This window comes from Cucurbita moschata, unplaced genomic scaffold, assembly GCF_002738365.1.
Source record: "Cucurbita moschata cultivar Rifu unplaced genomic scaffold, Cmos_1.0 Cmo_Scf00014, whole genome shotgun sequence".
NCBI lineage: Eukaryota > Viridiplantae > Streptophyta > Magnoliopsida > Cucurbitales > Cucurbitaceae > Cucurbita > Cucurbita moschata.
In genome coordinates, this window is record NW_019268530.1 from 2875002 (window position 1) to 2899951 (window position 24950).

At 34.9% G+C, this 24950-nt stretch overlaps 3 protein-coding genes across 7 annotated transcripts; all 3 read left to right on the forward strand.

The window, feature by feature from the left end:
- Positions 1 to 396: 396 nt before the first annotated feature.
- On the forward strand, positions 397 to 6309 carry LOC111452306 (WD repeat-containing protein 20-like). The gene is made up of 11 exons (XM_023092954.1): positions 397 to 893; positions 1027 to 1350; positions 1440 to 1548; positions 1642 to 1735; positions 2485 to 2572; positions 2693 to 2776; positions 3244 to 3340; positions 3421 to 3508; positions 3641 to 3746; positions 4326 to 4418; positions 5232 to 6309. Exons 1-11 carry the CDS (start codon positions 654 to 656, stop codon positions 5610 to 5612), a joined length of 1704 nt encoding a protein of 567 aa, XP_022948722.1. The 5' UTR covers positions 397 to 653; the 3' UTR covers positions 5613 to 6309.
- Positions 6310 to 9671: 3362 nt separating this feature from the next.
- On the forward strand, positions 9672 to 16440 carry LOC111452305 (beta-galactosidase 8-like). Of its 4 annotated transcripts, none has more exons than XM_023092949.1 (20): positions 9672 to 9936; positions 10187 to 10363; positions 10451 to 10546; positions 10803 to 10915; positions 11059 to 11125; positions 11230 to 11322; positions 11690 to 11833; positions 11981 to 12069; positions 12142 to 12247; positions 12367 to 12454; positions 12715 to 12833; positions 13216 to 13377; positions 13564 to 13766; positions 13871 to 13980; positions 14088 to 14197; positions 14346 to 14456; positions 14658 to 14759; positions 15347 to 15555; positions 15633 to 15966; positions 16060 to 16440. In XM_023092949.1, exons 2-20 carry the CDS (start codon positions 10196 to 10198, stop codon positions 16165 to 16167), a joined length of 2532 nt encoding a protein of 843 aa, XP_022948717.1. In that variant the 5' UTR covers positions 9672 to 9936; positions 10187 to 10195; the 3' UTR covers positions 16168 to 16440. The 4 variants fall into 4 exon arrangements, with proteins under 4 accessions (XP_022948717.1, XP_022948718.1, XP_022948719.1 ...); XM_023092950.1 differs by having other exon boundaries at positions 9672 to 9932; XM_023092951.1 differs by having other exon boundaries at positions 9672 to 9912.
- A 2074-nt stretch (positions 16441 to 18514) lies between these two features.
- LOC111452594 (F-box/kelch-repeat protein At5g60570-like) lies at positions 18515 to 20786 on the forward strand. 2 transcript variants are annotated; one of them, XM_023093393.1, is made up of 3 exons: positions 18515 to 18698; positions 18959 to 19024; positions 19381 to 20786. In XM_023093393.1, the coding sequence occupies exon 3, from the start codon at positions 19400 to 19402 to the stop codon at positions 20540 to 20542; it is 1143 nt and encodes a 380-aa protein (XP_022949161.1). In that variant the 5' UTR covers positions 18515 to 18698; positions 18959 to 19024; positions 19381 to 19399; the 3' UTR covers positions 20543 to 20786. The 2 variants fall into 2 exon arrangements, with proteins under 2 accessions (XP_022949161.1, XP_022949160.1); XM_023093392.1 differs by having other exon boundaries at positions 18516 to 18698; positions 19138 to 20786.
- Positions 20787 to 24950: the final 4164 nt, after the last annotated feature.

Consider the following 24950-nt stretch of genomic DNA (forward strand, 5'->3'; position numbering starts at 1 on the left):
TTTTAAAATAAATTTAATTAAAAAAACTTGTAATAATGGTTCAATGAAAATATTTTAAAGTTTAAATTAAGGATGGAATATTAATCGAAATTAAATGTTTTTTTTTTTTTTTTTTTTACTTTTTGGTTAATGAAAATCCAAATTTTGAGATAGAGCTTTAAAACCGGCTCAAGGCTGGATCCTCGCAAAATTTGATCAGAAAAAACCCCCCAAGAAGTCAATTAAGTTAGAAGAAGTCTACGAATCCAACGGCTCAAGATATTTCTTCGGAAATCGACGGTCAACAAATCTCTGCCATCTTAGATACAGTTCTGACAGATCAGGCCCATCACAGCCGTCCATTTTGATGACTCTTTCTCTTGTACCCTTAAAAGTCCACCTTCTCTCCATTGCCCAAAATAACTAAAACCATTTCCATTACGCTCTACTTCTTACTTCCTCCGTAGATCGCGAAACCGCTCAAGCCTCCTTTTCTATTCCGCCGCCACCACCGGACCCCTATCACCGTCGCCATCGCTGCCGCGGACCCCACTCTCCTCAATTTTTGCTCACAACTGACAATCGACTTTTGTGGGATTCTGTGTTGTGTTCGTCTCTAATTTTGTGCTCCCTCCTTTTTTGATGATTGAGTTTTGTTGGATGAAATTTCGGCGATGAAGATGATGAACAACGGCTATAACAGTAGCTTTAACAGCAATAGTGTCGGATTGATGTCGAGCGCGGCGACGACCGCGGCGTCTTCGTCTTCGTCGACTTCGACGACGAACACCAACTCACAATCGCAAGGTCTCAAAACCTATTTTAAAACCCCTGAAGGACGGTACAAGCTTCATTATGAGAAGACTCATCCTCCTGGCTTTCCCCCCTTTTCCCATGGAAAATCAGTCTCTCAGGTGCTTCTTTTTTATACTTCAATTTTTCGATTCCACTTTGCAATTGGATGTTGAAATTGTTCAATCCATCGTAGTGTTCTTTTAATTTCTGCGTTGTCGATTGTTCTTTTATTGTGCTTGGTTCGAATTGTAGGTGACTCTGGCTCAGCTCAAGGACAAGCCGGCGCAGGCTGGTCCAACTCCAAGCTTGAGTTCTAGTACGAGTGCGAGTAGTGGAGTGAGATATGCGGCTGCGAAGTTCCTTGGGGTTGGGGGTGGAAATGGAGTTCGAGCTATTGGTTTTGCAGGTGGTAATGGCTCTGGTAAAGCTATTAATGGAACTAGTAGGAGCGGCTCACTTGCAGGTTCAAATGGCAGCCACTCTATTCTTAACCCCAACTACGATGGCAAAGGGACTTATTTGATTTTTAATGTCGGAGATACCATTTTCATTGGCGACCTTAATTCACCGGATAAGGTAACGAACGTGTAACAGTAAGGAATTTGTGCTATTCTTATTGATCAGTGTGTGTGCTGGGTTTGTAAATTATCTTGGTGGTTTCATAGGATCCTATAAAGTCCTTGCATTTTAGCAATTCAAATCCTATCTGCCATGCGTTTGATCCTGAAGCTAAGGATGGTCATGACCTACTTATTGGATTGAATTCTGGAGATGGTAAATATACTTTGTTTTTTCTATGAATGATTTATGTTTGTTGTTTTTGGGAGAAACTGTGTTTGAATTGCTCATTCTCTATGCAAACTGTAGTCTACTCGGTTTCTTTAAGACAGCAATTACAAGATGTTGGGAAGAAGCTTGTTGGAGCCCAACATTATAACAAAGAGGGCACTGTCAATAACAGGCAAGAGCATTAGCCATATATTTCCTTAAATTGCCCGTTTTCTCCAACTATGTAGTCTTATTCCCTAGTGTGAAAGATAGTTTTCTGAACATCCTTGTCAATTTACCATATGAGTTACACCTCTTTTGTGTGAGCTACAGCTCTTCTCCTCCAGTTTCTGAAGATTAAATTATTTGTGCGAAATTTCTCATCTTCATTGTTGTGCATTAGCTAGATTCTTTCTATTCTTCAATGAAAGAGCTAGTAACTCTTTATATATATGTGTGTGTATATATTGAAATAAAACTGGTTTCTTGCTATTGGTAAAGTTGTGATGGTTCAATTAGATAACTTTCATACTTGTATCTCACTTTGATGATACTAACTGCTTTAGGAATTTGATACACCATGTTGTTCAAAATATTGTTGAGTATTCCCTGCCCTCCTCCACGAGCTCCACCCCCCATAAGCATTACCAATATGGGGACGTGGTGTATTCATCATGATCATGGGTTGCAGTTTCTCTGGCAGAATCTGTTTCTGATGATACGAACCTGAGTTTGTCTTACTTACTATAGATCACAATCGTGTTATTTGATCTAGAATCTTCCTAGATAAATGTATCATAAGTTAGAAAAAGGTTAGTTAGATATTGATCTGTCTAATTTTTTTTTATGCAATCCACCCATTATTCTACCTCTTCTCTCTGGTTTTGTTTGATGATTCTGGTTTATGTGTGTGATTATTGATATTGGTTTGATCTTTGGCAGTCGATGTGTCTGCATTGCATGGATTCCAAAAAGTGACGGTGCTTTTGTTGTTGCTCATGCTGATGGAAATTTGTATGTCTATGAAAAGGCAAGCTTTTTTTTTTTTTTTTTTTTTTTTTTTTTTTTTTTATNTTGGCTATGTATCCTGCTCTTGTTGACTTATTTGTTCCACAGTATAAATTGAAATGTTAAATTACTTAATTTTCAGAGTAAGGATGGCAGTGTTGACTCTACTTTCCCTGTCATAAAGGATCAAACTCAATTTTCAGTGGCACATGCACGGTCCAGTAAGGTAGTTGAACAAAATAATGTCAGCATTAATATAAATGCATTTTTTATAATGCATTAAGCTGCCAGAACTTGTTTTTTTAAAAAATTCTTCTGGCTTGCTTTGTAATTACTGGAATCAAGTTTGTATCTGGCAGCAACATTAACTTCCAGAAACCTGAAAAATATGTTTGAGCCATGTGCTCACCAGTGACATCTAATGCAAAATTGAGGCGAACTGAAGTTTTGTTTCATTCTGTTGATTTATTGGATCTAGACAATATAGCAATATTGTCAAATAATGGCATTTTTAATGATGATTTTGACCCCCCCTGTCATTCAGATCTTGGTTTATTGAAATGTTATGTCTCTTGCTGACTTTTTTCTTCCTTGGGAATTAACAATACAACTCCATCAACAGTTCCTGTCATTACATGCATCCAATGGTCCCTTTTATATGTTTATTTATTTACTTTATTTACTTTTTGGCAGAGTAATCCAATTGCTAGATGGCATATTTGCCAAGGTTCAATCAACAATGTTGCTTTCTCAACCGATGGGGTCTATTTGGCAACTGTTGGTAGAGATGGTATCCTCTTAAGTACTGATTCTCGTAATTTGATTAAGAATTTTCAAATCTTGGACCCTAACTATTGATCCTGATTGTAGGATATTTACGGGTATTTGACTATTTGAAAGAGCAATTGATATGTGGTGGCAAAAGTTATTATGGTGCTCTTCTATGTTGTACATGGAGGTATGTGCATACTGGTACTTATGAGAATGATTGTGTTGCATTTGATATATCTTTGCCCGTTCTTCTTCAAGCTATATATATCTGCTAAAGGATCAAAAAGGTCGTAAATAACACTTTAATTTTATTTCTCAGCGGGGATGGAAAATATATTTTAACTGGTGGTGAAGACGATCTTGTCACAGTATGGAGCATGGAAGATAGGAAGGTGGTGGCATGGGGCGAGGGACATAATTCATGGGTAAAATTTTCCTCTAGAAATTGAATATCTGCACATAACTTTTTAAAGCAAGTTTAGTATTCCCCTATAGCAACAAGCGAGCCTCTTATGGCCGCCAGTGCATGGAAAGAATGCTTGCAATGATCACTTTATGTTACTTTGGTGAACAAACACAATTTTAGATCTTTGTATGCCTTTGGCGATGATAATCTCTTTTTACTCATGATCTCCTTAAAAAAAAAAAAAAAGGTGGAGAAAGATCGTAATTTATCTGATAAAAATTGATATTTAATTTATGCCTATTTATTGATGGTTGGCTAAAACATTATATTTCCTTTTGCTATATCGTTTCTTGAACAACATCTTTATGTTAGTCATGTACTTTACATGACATATTAACGTTTGCCTCACTTTACATGAGTAATTGTACTTTCCTGTTTTAAGAAATTGGCAGAACTTTTTATGCACCACTAGCAATCAACAAGAAAACTTATCATCTTATATTGTATCATCTCATTCTCTTTAGTACCTTATTCTTTGTTAAGATCGTTATTGGGTTTTAGACTCAAGCCTTAGCATATTGTGGATTCTTTACTTCAGGTCAGTGGTGTGGCTTTTGATTCATATTGGTCATCACCAGCTTCAGATGATACAGAGGAAAATGTTGTATACCGATTTGGTTCAGTTGGTCAGGTAATTTCTATACGTTCAGTATGCCCCCTGTTTCTCGTCATATTTTGTAATATTGAACTTTATGCTGTGATTGCGGTATTTATATGATGTGATCTGGAGATTTGGCCGCTCTAATTTAATCAAGTAGATATTGGTGCTTAATTTGGAAAGTAATATGGGGGTATTGTATGGAGTTGGGAGGTTCACTACGTGATTTCTCTTTTTCGTAACACAATTCTTCAGTATAAAAATCCTTTGCAGAATAAGAAACTAAATGAATGATTAACATGGAGTTTACCAATCAGATAACTGAAGTGCAATATTGAGGTTTCGTTTTAGTGAAAAAAGTAAACTAATGATCACGTATGAAAATAATTTCTATGGTGTCATTGCCTGCCATCCACAATTTTTGCTTTTTTCTTACTCTACTTCTAGAGATCTTGTTACTACATCCATACTTTTCTCTCTATTGGTTGGAAGAATTGAGCACTGATTTTGTGAAGTCATTTTCTCCTTGTGGGGGAGGTTTGGGAGGTTGCTAGGTTCAATGCGTCTTTATGGTCGTCAATTATCCAACCTTTTTGTAATTATGAGCTTGATTTGATCCGCTTGGATTGCATTCTGTTTCTTCAGTTAGTATTTGGCCTCTTTTGTGTTGGCTTGTTTTTTTTAATCTCCTTGTACATTCTTTCATTTTTCTCAAACGCTAGATTGGTTTCTTATGAAGAAAGAAAAAAAAAAACTGCTCTTGGTTTCATGCTTTCTTGTTACGGCATTTGCTTACACAGTCTCCCTTTCTCAAATTTAATCTGGAAGCTATATGCCTTTTCACAGGATACGCAATTACTCCTGTGGGACTTGTCAATGGATGAGATTGTGGTTCCCCTTCGGCGCTGCCCTCCCGGTGGATCCCCAACATTTAGCGCCGGAAGCCAGTCCGCTCATTGGGATAGCATTACACCATTAGGCACTCTTCAACCTGCTCCATGCATGAGGGACGTTCCTAAACTTTCTCCAGTAGTAGCTCACCGTGTCCATACTGAACCCTTATCTGGCATAATATTTACCCAAGAGTCTATTCTCACAGCATGCCGAGAAGGACATGTGAAGATTTGGATGAGACCGTCCTCTGAAACCCAGTCGAGCAACTCGGAAACCCTTGTCTGTTCTAGCATGTTGGCAGGTCCCAAAGTTGGATCCTCTACTTTGAAATAGTGTTGCAAAATTGCAGTTTCGACATACCCGGGGATCCCCTTGTCGGTTCTAGCATGTTGGCAGGTACCAAAGTTGGCTCCTCTACTTTGAAGTAGTTTTGCAAAAATGCAGTTTCGGCATACCGGGATCTCGCTTGTACATGATTGTACCGGTCCGTCCACCCACTTGGATCTTGCTATTTGGCAAAGGGTGACGGGACAGTTTTTTGAGGTCTTCCTTTCTAATTCTAGAGATTAGGAAAGAGTATTACATTTGCTCAGCGTATTAACTCGCTTCGTATTTGCAGCGGGATTAACCGATGGCTCTGCTTGTAAACTCTTGTTTGACATAAAATATGGCCATAGAAAATGCACAGGCTATTGTCACACTTAGCGGGTATGTAACATAACTTCAGTATATCTTATAATAGATGGGGGTCGATGAAGACGATGACGAAAATAAGTTCATTTGAGGAAAAACTGAAGGTATATGATTGCCTAGCAATAATCAATTTATGGCATGGAATCGCCTCCTAATGGATTTGACTGCCATTGTTGGTTGCTGATCTTGTCTATCTCCATGGTTAAATTGCAATCTGGAATCTGTCAGTTTCATATCTGCTTGTAATTTTCTGCTTTTTTTTTCCCATCATACAAATGTATCTATGATTCATGCTCTAGTTCATATTGAACATTGAAATTGTGGATATTATGTAAAATATTATCTTTATCTTTTTTTTCTTTTTTCATCTTCCTGGAGTTTTCATTGTTAGGTACATTGATAATAGTTTCCCACGGTACAGTCGTTGAATCATTTTATCGTTTATTCTATTAGATTGATGACAATGCTTTTTAGATTTCACATCAATTAGAGAAGAGAACGAAACATTTTTTATAAGCGTGTGTAAATTTTTCTCTTGTACACACGTTTTAAAACCTTGAGGAGATGAATTAAACTGAACTACTGACGGAACCTGAACCCATGATTCTGTTAACTCCCTTCACTACTTCGGCCTATTTCTTTCTTTTTTTCTGATCTTGATCTTGTTCCTATTCAATCAATCCGGAACCATTAGAAAAGAGAGAGATTCATGATCCTCCTCGGTTCGCTCTTCTCAGTCTCCTCTTTCCTTTCCCTATAAATATGTTGGAATGAAAAAAGAGCTCTCAATAGCTACTAATATATATTAATTATTTATAAAGGTGCGAAAACAACACAATATAAAGTTTTGAAAACTTCTACCCATCTCTGAGAGAGAGATTTGGTATACCATGAATAGGCTCTTAGGTCAAAACCCCATGTAAGTCACCCGCATACCAATGGCTTTAAGCCGAACCTTATACTTGATGAGAAACTTCAGGCATGAACACCTGCTTTGGCATAGCTTGCACTCTCTTTATTCGCCACAGACTATTTATTCTTCTTTTCCTCTATGACCATCCTTTCCAAGAAGGAGGTAAACTAGGTCTTGTGGCTTCGCACCTTTCCTGCTGCCTGCTTGATTGGTCGCTGTCTGACTTGATTCCGATAGCCATTCCTTTGTAACTTGAGGACTTTCGATTGATTGGTTTTTCAATGCCTAATTTCTTTAGCAATTCCTTTTTTTTTTTTTTTCTATATTTATTTTATTTTTTATTTAATTTTATAATTATTTATTATTATTATTATTTATTCTCTGATCGATAAATTTTCACTATTTTGGAGGAATTTTTCCAAAATATATATTAAAATTGAGTTACAAATTAATAATTAAATGGATATTTCACGAACTAACATTTTACTTTTATTAAAAACATAAATTTGAATTAATGACTCAACAACCTGAACCAATTTTAATTCAAAAAAATTATAGTTAGATTGGATTGGGACAACCTGAACCAGCTTTAACTAAAAAAAATTTATGATTTGATTAAGTTGAGTTCATTATTAAATAATGGTCGTTGAGTTAGATATAAAAAGATGCCTAACTCGACCTAAATGTAATTCAAACCGAGGAAAAGTGGCTAAGCTTACATTTGAAAAACATGTAAAACTTCACTATTTATCTTGATTAGTTCATAAAGATATAAAACTTCAAAAAATAAAGATTAATATTATTTTTTTTGGATCAAATTAGATTATTATTATTATTATTATTATTTTTAGAAAATTAAAAGAAAAAACATGTGAATTATAGTTAATAATGTGCACTTTGTGTGTGCAAATTTAGAATGCAAAACTTATGGTTTCACCAAATTAAAAAATTAGATAGTTCATGCTATCTATAATTTACAATTTTTTTTTTTTTATATATTATTTACTTAATTTGATCCATTAAATCTATTAAAAAAATTAGAAAAATGATCGTACATGGTTTTCACGAGTCATCCCATGGGGCTCAGAAGTTAACCGCTGATCTAATGAGCCCAATTCTAACTAGGTCGATGTGTTACGGTTACGTACCACTAATAAAGGTGTTCATATGATCTCATAACTTAATTAACCGAACTATCCGTCCTAAATCATAATGGTTGGATTGATGAGCAGATTTGTAAGTTGACATTTTTTTATCAGGTCAACTTAATCAACCCGAAATAAAGTTAAATCCAACCAACTCTACCTTTACTTTTATGATTATTACGAAGATTAAAGATATTTTATGTTTGTAATCGATATTAATGATACAGTGTGACTCAAAATGTTTAATAATTAAATTTTAATGAAATTCTAGTTATTAATATAACAACTAGACCTAACTCAACTGAACTCGTTTGGATCGACAAGATTATCATTCAAATTTAATTTTAATTTAGTTTTTATGAATTTTAAAATCTTTACCTTTTTATTTTTTAAAAAATTAAATTAAATTTGAAAAAGCACAATCCCTTACCTATTACTAAAGTAAAGTCAACAGAAAAAAAAAAAAAAAGGTTGAATTTTGTAACACGACATGTGTAACCGAACCACATACCATTGAAAGTAGAAATATTAAATTAAAACGTTGAAAATTATAAATGTCGAAAATTAAAACTATATTCAAACTCCAATAATCTTATTTATAATTTAACCTAATTAAATGTTCCACGACATAATCCATAAGTTGATGCATGAAATTTTATTAAGAATTAAATAAATAAAAGTGGCAGGATCGTGTGGAATCGAGTGCATAGTACTTAAAGAGTACCAGTGGTGCTGATTGGACAGCTGTATGTGGGACCACTTCAACTCCCGACAAGAGTCTTCACCGAAAAGAAAATAAAAAATAAAAATATAAAAAAGAAAAAGGAAAATGGGTCAAACGTTGAGAAGAAAAAAACAAGAGGGGGGCGAAGATTCTTTCATTGTCGGAAATATAAAAAATAAAAATAAATAAAAAAACTTAAAATTAAATTTAAATATGATTTTCAATTCTAGGAACTCTATGGCTAAACGTACAAATTTAAAGATTAAAAAATAAAAAAATGAACTAATTAAAATTATAATAGACACCCAGTAGATAACTTGACTTCCTTCTTTCCCGACTCAATTATAAGAACTTTATAACTAAACGTGCTTTACCGAATCAATTTTATGTTGCATGATCTCTTAGAAATTTTTCATAACATGCGTGTGAATAAGAATATAGTATGTTAAAAGGACCCGTAAAATGTCAGAGTCATGAAGTGTAATCCTAAATTTTGATTTAAATTCTGAACATGATAATAAATTCTACAGATTTACTAATAATTTCATTACTATGCATCCCAATCATCACATAAGACTAAAAAACGAATCGATCACTAAAAAAATAATTGAAAGTCCAAATATAAAAAATCGACAAGAAAATAAAATTAATAAAATCAATAAATATACTTTTAAAATTCTGAAAAAATAAAATATTTCAAAAGTTTGTCATATTAGTTTTAATAATACTTTTTAACATTATTTTTGTATTTATATTATTATTATTATTATTTATATTATTGTGATAGGTAGGGAATTCCCTCCATATATATATAATATAGATAAGCTGTCAAAATTAAAGCTTCATTTGGTCTTGCACAACAACCACATATAGAACACGTGGCAGAAATCGAGAGGTGAACATATCGCTAATTTTCATAGACTCGACCGCAGCAGATTCTGACATTCTTTCTCCCGCGTCCTCCATAATAATAATCCACGGCAACAACAGGGTACAGTATACAGAATATGGCAGAGAAAACTATGGAGTGAGAGACTAAAAGTTCACTTACAGTAGAGAGAGAAATTCAAATCTAGAGAGAGAAACGACTAGAAGAACAAGAAGAAGTTGAAGAAAGAAGACGTGTTTGATTCGGTTTGGAACTTGAGGTATCAAGAGGTGCCGTGTTTCCTTCCTCTGTAGGTTAGCTTGCTTGATGCTAACATTATCTTTATTTTTTCTCTGATTCATTCTTGTTGTTCGTTGTTCTAAGTATTGAAGCAACATTCTTACTGTGAGAGCCTTTTGTAATGTGTTTGTGTGTTGATGGAAGTGGAGTGTAAGCGATTTCGATAATTGTTTGTGTTGAGGAAAATGAGAAATTACGCTTGATGGCGATATATATACCTGTGGATTTTGTTCTTTTGGTGAAATTCTTGTTGTTTTGGATTAGATTTTAGCAATGACGGGAGTTCGATATGCGCTAGTGGTTGTTTTGTTAGTTTTAGGCGTTTTAGACTCATTTTCGCTTGCGGCCAATGTGACGTACGATCATCGGGCTCTGGTGATCGACGGCAAGCGGAGAGTGTTGGTTTCTGGATCCATACACTATCCTCGCAGCACTCCTGAGGTTTGTCTCCTTCAGCCTTGGAGCTTTGACGTTCTTTCTCTGAGGATTTTTCTATCTGAATCGGTTAGTGGTGTTTGTACTCGACAGATGTGGCCGGACCTTATTCAGAAATCTAAGGATGGAGGTCTGGATGTGATTGAAACTTACGTGTTCTGGAATCTACACGAACCTGTTCGAAACCAGGTACATTTTTGCGACTTCGTTGATCCAAGAGCGGCGTTTGGTTCCAAGGAAATTGTTGGATTGGGAGATATTTGAGAAATCTGTTTACCGTTGAGTTGTGTTTTTCATCCCTTGAAAAAGCTCAATGATGGATGGAACCCGTCTTCTGTTATCATTTTTTCGGTCTTCTTACGTTTTCTCGTCTACCAAACAGTGGCAATTATTATTCATTTTTACATGATTACTGTATAAAATGTTGCGATTTCTCAATCAACAGTATGACTTCGAGGGAAGGAAGGATTTAGTTAAATTCGTAAAGCTGGTAGGAGCTGCTGGTCTATATGTACATATACGAATTGGTCCATATGTGTGCGCGGAATGGAATTACGGGTACATCTCTTTTCCATTCTCAATTCGTCAGTTGCTTTCCATTTCCGTTCTCTCTGGGTTTTACACCTCTTCCCTTTTGTGCAATGCCCATAACGTTTTTTATATTTTATTTTCCCCCCGGAAACTGTTTGATGTAAAAACAGAGGTTTTCCAGTTTGGTTGCATTTCGTATCTGGCATTAAATTCCGCACAGATAATGAACCATTCAAGGTTAAGTATAACTTTACCATTTCGGTGCTTTTGCTTTTTTTTTTTCTGCTCCAGTGTCGTGTTTATCCTCATATTAAGAAAAAATAAATAATGGTTTTGTATAGGCTGAAATGAAGCGATTTACAGCCAAGATTGTTGATGTATTGAAGCAGGAGAAATTATATGCCTCTCAGGGCGGACCAGTTATTTTATCTCAGGTGGATTTCAATTTTCAAGTATCTTCTTTTATTTCTCCCTCCTCTTCCCCTTTTAACAGAGATGAAAGCAATCTGGATCGGGAGGAAGTCCAACCTTGAATAATTTAGAAAATGACCATAAGTTTATAAGCAAGGAAATACATCTTTCCCAAAATAGTAAAACCAGGAGAACTTATGCTAGAAGGGAGGATATCATATTATTGTGTAGAGTCTGTGATTCCTAACCTATGTTCAACCACCCTTGTTTTTTGCTCGCATGTCTAGTGATGGTGTCTCATGTCTAATGATGGTGTCTCAGGACTATCACACATTTGAAGTAAGAGTACTTAAAAGGTTAATATAATGGCTGCTTTTCTTCCAAAAACAGATTGAAAATGAATATGGAAACGTTCAGTCTTCTTATGGATCTGCTGCTAAATCCTATATCCAATGGGCGGCAACCATGGCTACGTCTTTGAACACGGGAGTTCCTTGGGTTATGTGCAACCAACCTGATGCCCCCGATCCCATTGTGAGGAATCTTTCCGTATCATGACCATGAATTGTAGACGACAAATCTTAATTGCTCGTTACACATTACAGCTAGGCCAAATTTTGATTGAATATAAACTTACCATATTATATACAACTTCCCCGTGCTTGTCATGTGACCCCACAGATTAACACTTGCAATGGATTCTACTGTGATCAATTTACGCCAAATTCTAAGAATAAGCCCAAAATCTGGACTGAGAATTGGGCTGGATGGTAGACTTTCGCATTTACTGATTCCTGCATTTTTTTTCTCTGTCAACTCGATTTCTGATTATTTTATCATAGGTTTCTTTCCTTTGGTGGAGCCTCGCCATACAGACCCGTGGAAGATCTTGCATATGCTGTGGCACGCTTTTATCAGAATGGTGGAACTTTACAGAATTATTACATGGTACTCCACTTGTGATATGCTCATTATGGTTGACAGAGTAAATGATTTCTTTACGTTTCCTTGAAACGTGTGAACCCATGATAGATGGCATCGGTTTTTCTTTATTTTCTCTTATACAGTACCATGGTGGGACAAACTTTGGTAGGACTACTGGTGGACCGTTTATTTCTACTAGTTATGATTATGATGCCCCTATAGATGAGTATGGTATGGTTTCCGTCTATTAAATATTCACTATTTTTTCCGACTCCTTGGTTCTTAATTGATTTGTTAAGATGTAAAAATCTTCTCAGGTATTGCAATTATATCTTCAAATTTTGTGCAAAGAATGAAGATGCTGGTTGGAATTGTAGTGATGTTGTGAACTTAATCATAAAAATGGAAAAAAAGAAACGATATGGATACACGATCATCCTAATTCTTCACAATCTACTTCTCTTCTATACGATTATTCTTCTATTCTGCAGGACTGGTTAGGCAACCTAATTGGGGTCACTTGAGGGAAGTCCACAAGGCTATAAAGATGTGCGAAGAAGCATTAGTGAGCACAGAACCCGCAGTTAGTTCTCTTGGTCGAAATTTGGAGGTAGATTATTCGGATACTGTCTTTTCGTCTTAAAACTTATCAAGAGCTTACCCAGTACAATAATAATAAGTTGAAATGTACGTCTAGTTTGGATTCCTTTTAGTAGGGGAAACAATTAGAGTTTGACATGGTATACGAAAGAACGACTACTATTTCTGGCTTTAGTTTAACATGGAACCTAGCGGAATTATGCATCAGAATGTATGATAAGAAAATCAGAAGAAACTACTTGCAGAAATTGTGAAGAGAGTATCCAGGGAAAAGTTGTCTCGATCACAATTGTAAAACTGTGCTCTTACCGTAAATAATCATATTCCTTCGTGTGTTGTACATTCATATAATGAAGATGGTAAAAAATGGTTAATAAGATGTTATTCTTCAGGCGACAGTTTACAAGTCCGGTTCTCAATGTTGTGCTTTTCTTGCCAATGTGGATACCCAATCTGATGCGACGGTGACTTTCAATGGTAATACATATCATTTGCCAGCATGGTCTGTTAGTATCTTGCCTGACTGCAAGAATGTGGTGCTCAATACTGCAAAGGTTATTGTTTTCTTCTCAGCAAATGTATTTGCAGCCGATAACTAAAATTCTTATCTTTTGTTTGTGACTTGTCATTGTTGGTACTCCAGTCAAGTGAATATTTCCTTTCAATTCTTATCGCTCCTTTTCTTTGCTCCTAATTGACTTAATTGTTGCACGAATGAAGTATACCTCATTTTATGGCAGATTAATTCGGTAACAACGAGGCCATCCTTTTCAAACCAACCTTTGAAAGTTGATGCTAGTGCTTCTGAAGCATTTGACTCAGGCTGGAGTTGGATAGACGAACCAGTTGGCATCTCAAAGGATAATTCTTTTGCGAAACTTGGACTTTCAGAGCAAATAAATACTACAGCAGATCAAAGCGATTACTTGTGGTATTCTTTAAGGTATGTACTCTATTTATTATTAAATCTTCAGTTTCTTTATTCAACGGACTGCCAACCAGTTTCTAAAAATAGTTTCGTCAACTTTTGCTACTACCATTTGGCAGCACTGATATAAAAGGTGACGAACCTTTCCTTGAAAATGGATCGGAAACTGTCCTCCATGTTGAATCCCTTGGCCATGCTCTTCACGTTTTTATTAATAAAAAGCTTGCAGGTGATTGGAATTAATTATTTGGTTCTGTGCATTTGAATGCCTTTAAAATTACTCCTGCGTTGTTGCAATCGTGCTGCTTTATAGGTGTTGTTTGAATTTCTTTGTAGGAAGTGGAAGAGGTGGTAAAGGCAATTCTAAGGTTTCTTTGGAGATCCCCATCACACTGGTACCTGGGAAAAATACAATTGACCTCCTGAGTTTGACAGTGGGACTTCAGGTTCTGCTTCACTTAAATTTGTGCCGGCATATATCTTGCGAGAAATCATTACCTGAATCTCAAAAAAAAATTTGCAATGTGAATTTCTTTTATTGGATGAATATTTTAAATATTTTTAACCCACAAACTCTGTAATGCAATATATCAGCATTATGGAGCATTTTTTGAGACGAAAGGGGCAGGGGTCACAGGGGTAAAACTGGAAAGCCAAAAAAATGGCATCACTGTTGATATCTCTTCTGGACAATGGACGTATCAGGTTGGTTTCTTCAAACATCCTGGAGTTTAATTGCCTTATACTGCTACCGCAGTCGTTGTTTCATGATTTGATTAAAGTCATCGTAGTATGCCTTTAGTTCCATTTTTTTAATTATTAGTTTCTTTTGTAGTCTCTTTCATACGCATCAATGCTGTAATTTAACCTTTTTTCATAATTATTTTTTTTGTCGTTTGATGGTAGATTGGACTTAAAGGTGAAGATTTAGGACTGTCGAGTGGAAGCTCTTCACAATGGCTTTCACAACCAAGCTTGCCTAAGAATAAACCTTTGACGTGGTACAAGGTATGGTTATTTCATGTATGATTTATAAGAATAAGAAAATAGTTAGAGTTGTTTCCTACTAGAGAGCGAGGGGACTCCTTGTTTTACAAGATTGGTCTAGATTATGTTGAACATTTTCTCGGTTATATAAATATGATTTTGGTCTTGTATTTTGAATTTTCTCTATACTTTCAAATGTTCAATTTAGTCCTTTATTTTGAATAAAGTTTAAAATTGATTCTGGTTAACTCTTCTAAAAATATTTAGTCTCTATTAGTCTTTCTTTCATAAAGGTTGAAAATACGTTTTCCATTCGTCTTTCTTTTATAAAGGTTGGAAATACGTTTGCATGGCCTCTTTTCTTACCTCTTTTCCTACCGGCAAGTTATTGTTGTTATTTCGTGTATAGGCTCGAAGATACTTCTCATACAAGTTTGTTAGATGTTGTTCTGCTAAGACAATTGCTTGCATGTTAACATTTCATCATCTTATTCAAGTATGCACCATAATTATGGGTAGCTTTTTCTGTGAATGACGTGTAAGTGAGTTAAACCACAGAAGGTAAAGTATGAGGCACATGGATTTCCACTAACAATCTGTTGATTCAGACCACGTTCGATGCCCCTGATGGTAGTGACCCTGTTGCATTAGACTTCACAGGCTTTGGAAAGGGCGAAGCATGGATAAACGGACAAAGTATTGGCCGTTATTGGCCATCATATATTGCCTCCGGTCATTGTACCGCATATTGCAATTACAGAGGAGCTTATAGATCAAGCAAATGCCTTAAGAACTGTGGCAAACCATCCCAAACTCTGTAAGTTTTCACTAACTTGAGGATAAGGTTTCCAAGTAACTTCAAATGTCCTTGTATCTTATCTTCCTAATTCTCAGATACCATGTACCTCAATCCTGGTTGAAACCTACTGGCAACACCCTAGTACTCTTTGAGGAAATTGGCAGCGATCCAACTCGATTGTCGTTCGCTTTGAAACAGATTGAATCTGTGTGTGCCCATGTATCTGAGTCCCATCCACCACCTGTAGATATGTGGAGCTCAGACACCAAACTACAGAAATCAGGACCCGTACTCTCTCTTGAGTGTCCATCTCCCAATCAGATCATTTCTTCTATAAAATTTGCAAGTTTTGGGACTCCTCTTGGAACTTGTGGGAGCTTTAGCCAAGGTCAATGCCGCAGCCAAAATGCACTCTCCACTGTACAAAAGGTTTTATATTTTCTGATACATAAGAAATTTATGGTGTTTCTGTGCATGTGTTAGAATTGGATTGTACTCATTAATGCTTACTCTTGTCTACAGGCTTGCATTGGATCGAAAAGTTGTAGCGTTCAAGTGTCGATTAAAGCGTTCGGCGATCCTTGTAGAGGAAAAACAAAGAGCTTGGCTGTGGAAGCCTCTTGTGAATAACAAGGTACGTACTATGATTACTACCGATCATCCTTGGGTATTCCTTGTGTAACTAAAGGAAGAGAGGAAACTAAAAATTAAAAAATTAAAAAATTAAAAAAAAATTGAGAAAAAAAGACTTGAAGGGAACGAAATTTATCAGAATTTGGTGCATTATATCTTGCAAAAGGCTAATAAACTCCATCAAAATGGATCAATCTGTATAACAATAAAGGTGAGTTCTTGGGATAGAAAACTCTTCAATTTCTAATGCACATTTCTAAGCTTCTGAAACTTTGGTGTTCTGTTTTTCATCTGCACTGTTTTATTATTCATTTAGTTCATATAATTGTCTTTTCCTAAGTTATATAATAATAAAAAAAAAAAAACTGATGAAATTTAGTATCATTATTATTTTAAGAGTTGTAATATTATTTTTAACTTTTCATCAACATTTTTTAACTAAAAATTATTTATAACTTCTACTCACATTTGGACCTAAGAATGGTGTAATGGTGAGATCCAGAAATGTGTGACAATTCAAATTTTCATTTGAAGTCACAACCATACCATTCCAATTCCTATATGAAATCCAAAATTCTAAGTGATCTTATGTACTAAAGATCAATGTTAGCCATTATTAAAGTTAGATATACATACACATAATGGAAAATATCCTAAATATTAATGGATTAGGTTAATTAATAACGATCTTTACTTAATTAGTTGCTTTCCCATTTAATTTAGAGATTAGTTCTTGAAGTCATGTACCTTTTGTAGTTGCTATATACTTGGGCTTCATAGTGGCCAAGGTTACCATTAATTGCTTCAATTTTTGGGATTGATTGGCTATGATATACCCGGTACCAATTCAATTGGATACGTTATCGTTCAATCAATTCAAAAATTTATGTTAAAGGTGTATATGAGTTAGATTGGATATGATATCAGGTTTTTTTTTTTTATCAACCAAGTTGAGTGGGTCAATCTCTCAAACGATCAATCAATTCATGAGAGGACCCACAACTCATATACTTTCCGATCGAGAGTTCAACAATGAGCAAAATTTATAACAATTTCACAATTTTATCATAGAGTTATTTGATACAATCAAATTAAGGTATCCAAAAAGTGGAAGCTAGTCATGCTAACATAGGTTAGGTGAAATCTCTATAGAGTTTGGTTCAATTGTGTATGAGCCTATTATGACAACATGCTACATAAAAGATCCCGTTACCTTTTGGTAAGTTTGAATATGTCATTGGATAGGCCTACTATACTAATCTAATACTCGAACGTGTGCTAACACAAATATCATACAAGTGAGTAAGTTTCAACTGACATAAATTTTTTCGAGCCTTGCAACAACATTTTAACTTTAATATATATGATACAAGTCATAACAAATTATATCGGAACATTTAAAAGCAAATAATATAACAACAATTATATTTAATGAAGCATTGTCCCATTTTTTCAAAGAAATAAAATAAAATAACTAAAACCTTGTCCCCCTTCGAACTTTGTGTCGACATGTTTTACTTTTCAAAAATAAAATAAAGTTGGTAATTGATTGGATTACATAAAATAAATAAGGCACTGCAGTTATAGTGGTTTTTTTTTTTTTTTTTATTTATTTTTTTGCTAAAATAATGTGAGCTCATATAATAAAATAAATACTCTTGTCTAAAGACTTTAGAGTTTTAATCTCCTACTCTACAATACCATTTTAAATGCATTACATATATCATATACGTTTCGCCTATATATCTATATATTATATATATGTATATTTATGTATGAAGATCGAATAAAATTTATCTAACTCTGTCATTCTCTCTTGACTTGAAACATATCGACAATTGCAAAGAACAATCAAAATCAAGACAATTTTTCTCGATTCATCTGCCTTGTAACTCTACTTCTCATTGTAGTTACAATTATAGCATATGTGTGGCCAATCCACAAGGGCTATGTGAACTCGACGTCATCTCCACTTTCGTCTCGTATATAACTTTTTTTATTTGTTTGTTTTGGTGTCATTTTGATCGAACTTACTGAATCCACTTCCTACCACATCCCGAAATGACTTAACTAAATATCGAGTCTTTTTAGTCAAACACGTTTCTCAATTATCAAATTTCATTTTTTTTTTCTTTTCTTTTTTTGCTTTTTTTCTTTTTACGTTTGTAAATGAATCTTCATATTTATTTTGTTTAGAACATAAAATAATAATAATAATAATAATAATAAAAAGATGAAGAATATGATTTTTCTTGTCAGAAAAAATAAAAAAAAGGAAGGTCGAAAAAGGAAAGTTGAAAACAAAAAAAAGGAAAAAAGAAAGCTTTAGAGAAGCGATGATGGTAAAGAGTAGCAAGCAGTACAAATATCCAAATGTACGGCCATCGCTGCGAAACTGCCCCATTTTTTCTGGTTTCCATAGCCCCACACCCTTCGATCTCTCTCAGTACTCTCCATTTCTCACTCCGCCGCCCTCCGCCGCGCACCGGTGACATGTTTCTTCTCAACTCCTTTCTCTCCGTCCACCGGTAACTCCAGGATCTGATTCAAATTTCCGGTCTTCCTGTTATGTTCTTTTTTGCTTTTTTTTCCCCTTTCGGATTATTGATTTCATGTTTCTTCTGCTGGATCCGCGTTGTTTTCTGATTTCGATCTCGACCGATGGGACTTTCTATGGTCGGGATCGGAATGGGGCCATGAATTTTTGCGATGAATTGTGTGACTGCTGCAATGGAGTTTGAATTGGTGGTTAATTCCTTTTTGTTCTTTTGGATGTTTGATTTTTCAGATGAGTATTCCGTTTGAATTTCCGGGTAGCGGCTGGAAGGCTTCCGGAAATGTGTTCCAATTCATGGTATTAACAGGATTCTAAATCCAATCCTCCTCTTATTTGTTCGCTTCTAGTTCTACTTTGGATTTGAATGCCTTGGCGCTGAATGGTGTTTAGTTTTCTTGATAATTGTATAGATACATATATGGAGAAATTTGTGAGGTTATCACTGGCTAGGTTTTTGAAATTGTTGGATTGATGGAAGGAATAAATAGACGGTATCTAATTGCGGACAAGGATCATAAATTTTTTTTCTGGATGCGGGGAGGATTCTCCAGAGAGGTGGCATAGATAGCTTTTTTGTTTAACTTTTATGGATTTTGTTTCGTAAATTTGGGTTTTCTTTGGGTATACCGAATAGTTATTAACATGAAAAACAGAATTTGTGTTGATACTGATATGGAGGTGGATAATGAAGAAGAAGAAGTACCTCATCTCTTGGACTTGAACACAAGAGGAAGAGTGGATGATGGTCATCAACTTAGATCAAGTGATTCACTGTTCCCTGGTCTTATTGATGATGTTGCCATGGATTGCCTTGCTTTGGCTTGCCCATCGGATTACACTTCATTGTCGTGTATTAACTCGAGGTTTAACAAGTTAGTCAAAAATGGTGATCTATATGGGTGGAGAAAGCATTTGGGGATTAAGGAGCATTGGGTGTATCTGGTTTGTGACTTAAAGGGTTGGGAAGCATTTGATCCTTTGAGAAAATTATGGATGACTTTGCCTAAGATGCCTTGTGATGAGTGCTTCCATCACGCAGACAAGGAATCGTTAGCTGTAGGAAACGAACTGTTAGTTTTTGGGCGTGAGATGTTTGATTTTGCTATATGGAAGTATAACTCGACTTGTAAGAGTTGGGCAAAGTGTCAAGGAATGAACCTACCTCGCTGTCTGTTTGGCTCCGGTAGCTTTGGTTCGATCGCTATCGTTGCAGGTGGGAGTGATATAAACGGGAACGTTTTAGACTCTGCAGAGTTGTATGACTCTTCGTTGGGTACATGGGAAACACTACCCAAGATGACGACCCCGCGTAGATTATGCTCGGGATTTTTCATGGATGGGAAGTTTTACGTGATCGGTGGAATGTTGAGCTCCACTGTTTCATTAACTTGTGGGGAGGAGTACAATTTTGAAACAAGAAAATGGAGAAAAATTGAGGGAATGTATCCATATGCTAATAGGGCTGCTCAGGCGCCTCCCCTTGTTGCTGTGGTGGATAACGAATTATATGCAGTGGAGTATTTAAGCAACCTGGTTAAGAGGTATGATAAGGGGAAGAACATGTGGAATATATTGGGAAGGCTTCCTCTGAGGGCTGATTCTTCAAACGGATGGGGCCTGGCTTTCAAAGCCTGTGGGGAGGAACTTCTGGTTGTAGGTGGCCAAAAAGGTCCAAATGGTGAAGCGATCGTACTGAACGCTTGCTCTCCGAAGTTCGGGATGAGGAATGGCGCGTTGGATTGGAAGTTTCTTGGTGTGAAGGAGCACGTCGGAGTGTTCGTCTATAACTGTGCTGTTATGGGTTGCTGCTTATAGAATAATTTGAGAGAAGAGAGCCGGAGTCTGAAACCAGATCTTGGTCGGCTACAACTGTTGGTTGGTTGCCATGTACGTATGGTTTTCTGTTTTGCATTTGAATGTGCTTATCATCTCTTTTGTTTCTATGGTCAGCTGTTGGTTAGTTTGATCAAGTTCTTCTGTTGTCAGTGACATGCATTCTGTTTCTTCATTCTGTCTTTACTAATAAATCATTATAGCCTCTCTGCTCACTGGATAACTATTCAATTCTTAACATTTTCTATGCTTTGATTCAATGGTAAGTGTAACAGCTCCCACTCGTAAATATTAGTAGATATTGTTCTTTTCGGCCTTTTCTTTGAGATTTTCTTCAGTATTTTTTTTAAAACGTGTCTGTTAGGGAGAAATTTCCACTTTTATAAAGGATGTTTCGTTCTTCTCCTCAACGGATGTGGAATTTCACTATCCACCCCCTTCAGGGTCCGGTGTCCTCGTTGTCCCTCGTTCCCTTCTCCAATTGATCTGGGATCTCACAATCCTCCCCTCCGGGGTTCAGCGTCCTCATTGGCCCTTGTTCCCTTCTCCAAATGATGTGGGAACTCACAATCCCCCCTCCGAGGTCCAGCATCCTTATTGTCCCTTGTTCCTCTCTCCAATAGATGTGGGATCTCACGATCCTCCTCCTTGGGGCCCAACGTTCTCGTTGGCACACCGCTCGGTGTCTGACTCGGATACCATTTGTAACACTCGGGAGTTTGAAAATCCTTTTTAGTTACTAAGGATAACTATTTTTAGTTTTATGTTCTTGGGGTGCATTTTAGCAAAAATTGCTTAGCGAGGGAATCTTTTAAGGTAAATAAGAAGATTTAAGGTTAAATTATAAATTTTGTGTCAAAGTTTTGTCCTTTTTGTTAATGATAAAAAAAACATAAATGATGCCATCTCCTTATAGGCTCCAAATATTTGACTAAAGTCCACTCTACAATAAAGCCTACTCACTAGCCTAACATGCCCAATTATTTTTGGGTAGAGCTTGGAGTCGATGACAAAATGATGGTTCGACCCCGTCCTTGACCTTGGGGAGTGACGAGCTGATTTTGGTTTGAAATCTATTAAATCGAAGATCGTGTAGACGAAATTCAGTAGAAGGAAGAGAGGAGACGATCGGGGAAGGAGTGATTTACAATTGTTTTAAGTTTGCTTTAATCCTAAAATATTAGGCCCTTCCCTCTTTACCCATTTGTGGGTTTTCTCTAATTTTGTTTTGCTTTTGCTTTGAATGGTAACTTTAAAAAGAATTTGATGTTCTTGGAGCTATCATCTTCGAAAAAAGGTTTTTAGTGATTGGGGTCGGTTTAAGGTGGTCAACCAACGCCCCTTTAGAACAAATTATCAATTCTCAACATTAACGACGAATTTTTTTGTGACAATTTAAAAGCTTTAAAAGTTAAACTATCTCGATTGATAACAATTTTATTTTAAAAAATTATTATTTTTTTAATTTTCGATCTTTTATAAAGATTCAAAAAAAAAAATTAGTGAAAATTAAACGTTCCTATTGGTGTAAGAATATAATATTTTATCCCTAAGTTATTGGGTTATTTGATACATTAACTAAAAAAATATTTATAAATAACAATATTAATAAAAAAAAAATGAATATAATTTAGTTTTCAATTAAAATTTAGAAAGATATATATAAAACTTTTGTTTCTTTCGAAAACGACAAAAGGAAGTGGGCAAGCCCTAATTTGATTTGTAAGGATAATTGGCGGCTTACTAAATCGCACTAAATGGACCGTTGCCTTTCTGAGTTTTTATATATATTTTTTAATAAAATATAAAAATGGAAATTCCTTTTATTTTTATGTACACATATCCCAACGTTTTCCATTGTTTGAATTAATTATATAATCGTACATTATTTAAAGCTTCTTGAATCATCCCCGAAATTTTATTTTAAAAAGTGTTTTTTAAATTTAAAATTTTAATAATTTTTTCGAATATCGATAAGGTTTTTTTTCTTTTCGATCTTTTAATTAAGGTTATGGTCTCAAATATTTCAATTTTAGGTTTAGAACCGTCTCGATTCAAAATACTAAAAAATTAAAACGAGAAAGTAGATTTTGAGAAATGACCATTGACACCCTTGTAAAAATCGAAGAAAAATGTTAGTACAAAAAAAAAAAATCGAACACGACTATCAAACTCAAGCTCAATACTTAGTTGTGTTAATGCAATCATTGAGCGATGAATAAAGGAAATAAATTTTAAAAATATAATAATTTGTGATTCGTGGTTGAGCTCTATTGAATGAGCTGCATAGTCTGAAAAAGAGTTCAAGTGGGAAATTGTCAACCGTGTGACTAAGATTTTGTAAGACCTTCTAACATCTAAGGGGTGCATGAATGAATCGGGACCATACTCAAATGAGAGCAATCCTAAGGATAAGATGACGAAGAAAGACTTAGAAGAAATGAAAGTCACTATCTATACCAATAAGGTGAACCTCCTGTTGTTTCGGTAAGTGAATTTTGCTTGTAGACATTTTATGTTGGGTGACGTCTTGAAAATTTTCCTGTAATGCATTTAAGTGAAAACAAAACATGATGGAATAACTCGTATTGGTTTGTGGAGAGATCGATATCGACAGATATTGACAACCCTAACCACGTGCAATGACTAGGCATACACGTCACTAGTTCCTAGAATCCCCAACCGACATGCTCAATTGTATTATACCACTAACATACCCCTTTCAATCAATTGCATAATTGGCCATTATTTCCACATGTCACAAGCTCATTTGTCAAGCGTGCCACGTTTCATTTGTTATTGTGTTTTCCTTGTCATCCCAAAATGGGATCCGTGAGATATCACATCACGTGTCACACATCAACACTACTTTTTTTTTTATTTCATGGATCGTGGCGTTTAAAATTATCTCTTCGAATTTTATATTATTATTACGACGTATGAAGCTTATAACATTGATAGTAAATCTCAGGTACGTCACAATTTTTAAAAATAAAAATATTTAAAAAAAATTAGGTTCATACGGTAGAACATAGGACTGAAAATTCTCATGTCATCCGTTCAAATTTGGTTCTTGGCACATCATGAATAATTCCAACTTTTTTCATCGGGTTCGAGTAGAGACTAAAAGTATGATCCTTATTAATAATGCTACCACCATATAAACTACTTTTTAAAATGCTTTATAATGTTTCGAGTGAAAAAGATGATTAGGTTTGATCTAACACGTATGAACATACACTTTATTGAAACAAAAAGTTATAAATAATAAGCAATTAGCTTTCGAGAATACACACCTCCAATCAAGTAACCATAATCATAAAGTCCAAATATCATCCATATAATTTACAGTATCATTTCTATAATCAATTTTTTACATATTGATTATCACATTAGTTTACTTACAAGCTAGATGATATTAACTTTCAACGGTTTAATAGTATATAGAAGGTGTCGAGGGGTCAGTCACCTAGTGCTAGACAACCTAGACACACTTCTTGCATGCCTAGTGTTACCCATGTCCTCAAATCCCCTACAAAAAGGTCTCGATACTATCCATAGCATCAAGCATGGTGTTGTTGATGAAAATTCATAAGGTCTCGATACTATCGTGAAGCTCGAATGATTGGATGGTATTTTTAGCAAACACATTAAGCCCAAATAGCGTTAAGATGCTACGGTGTCGAGAACTTGAGCTCGATTGGTACGAAATAAACAATTTATTAAGCTGAATAATTGGAAGTGATAGATATAGAAATATAGAAAGGTAAGGTTTGGTTAGATCCTAATCAGATTGCATTTAGGAGGTTCTTAGTGGATTCTGCATTGCAACAATTTTGAATTTGTGGTTCCTGTCCTTTTGACTTTTTCTACTCTTTTCTGCTTGCGTGTATTCCACCACTTTTTCTACAATTTTGAATTTGTTATTATTATTATGAAACTTCTAATTATTTTTTTAAAAGTTTAATAATAATATATCCCGACCTCGAATTAGTTAAGTTATGTTCATATTTGTAAATATTTATTTAAAATTTTATAAAAATATAATATTTTAGATAAAACGTAAATTTACCCGTATTTAAAAAAAGTGAGATTTAAATTCTTGTTTATTTTTTCTATGGAAACTATTTTTTATTGCTATCAAAAATATTATTTAATAATTGAATAATTATAACTATTCAAATTTAAAATTTTTATTTTAATATATATATATATATATATATATATATTTAAAACATGAATTAATTGAGGGATGAAATTGGAGTTTTTAATATCTTAAATTAAATGGAGAAAATGTATTAAATTCTTTTTTAAATTATTAGACCAAAAAAATAAAAATCAAGTAAAATGCTTTTGAATAATATATATATATTCTTTTTTTTTATCAAAT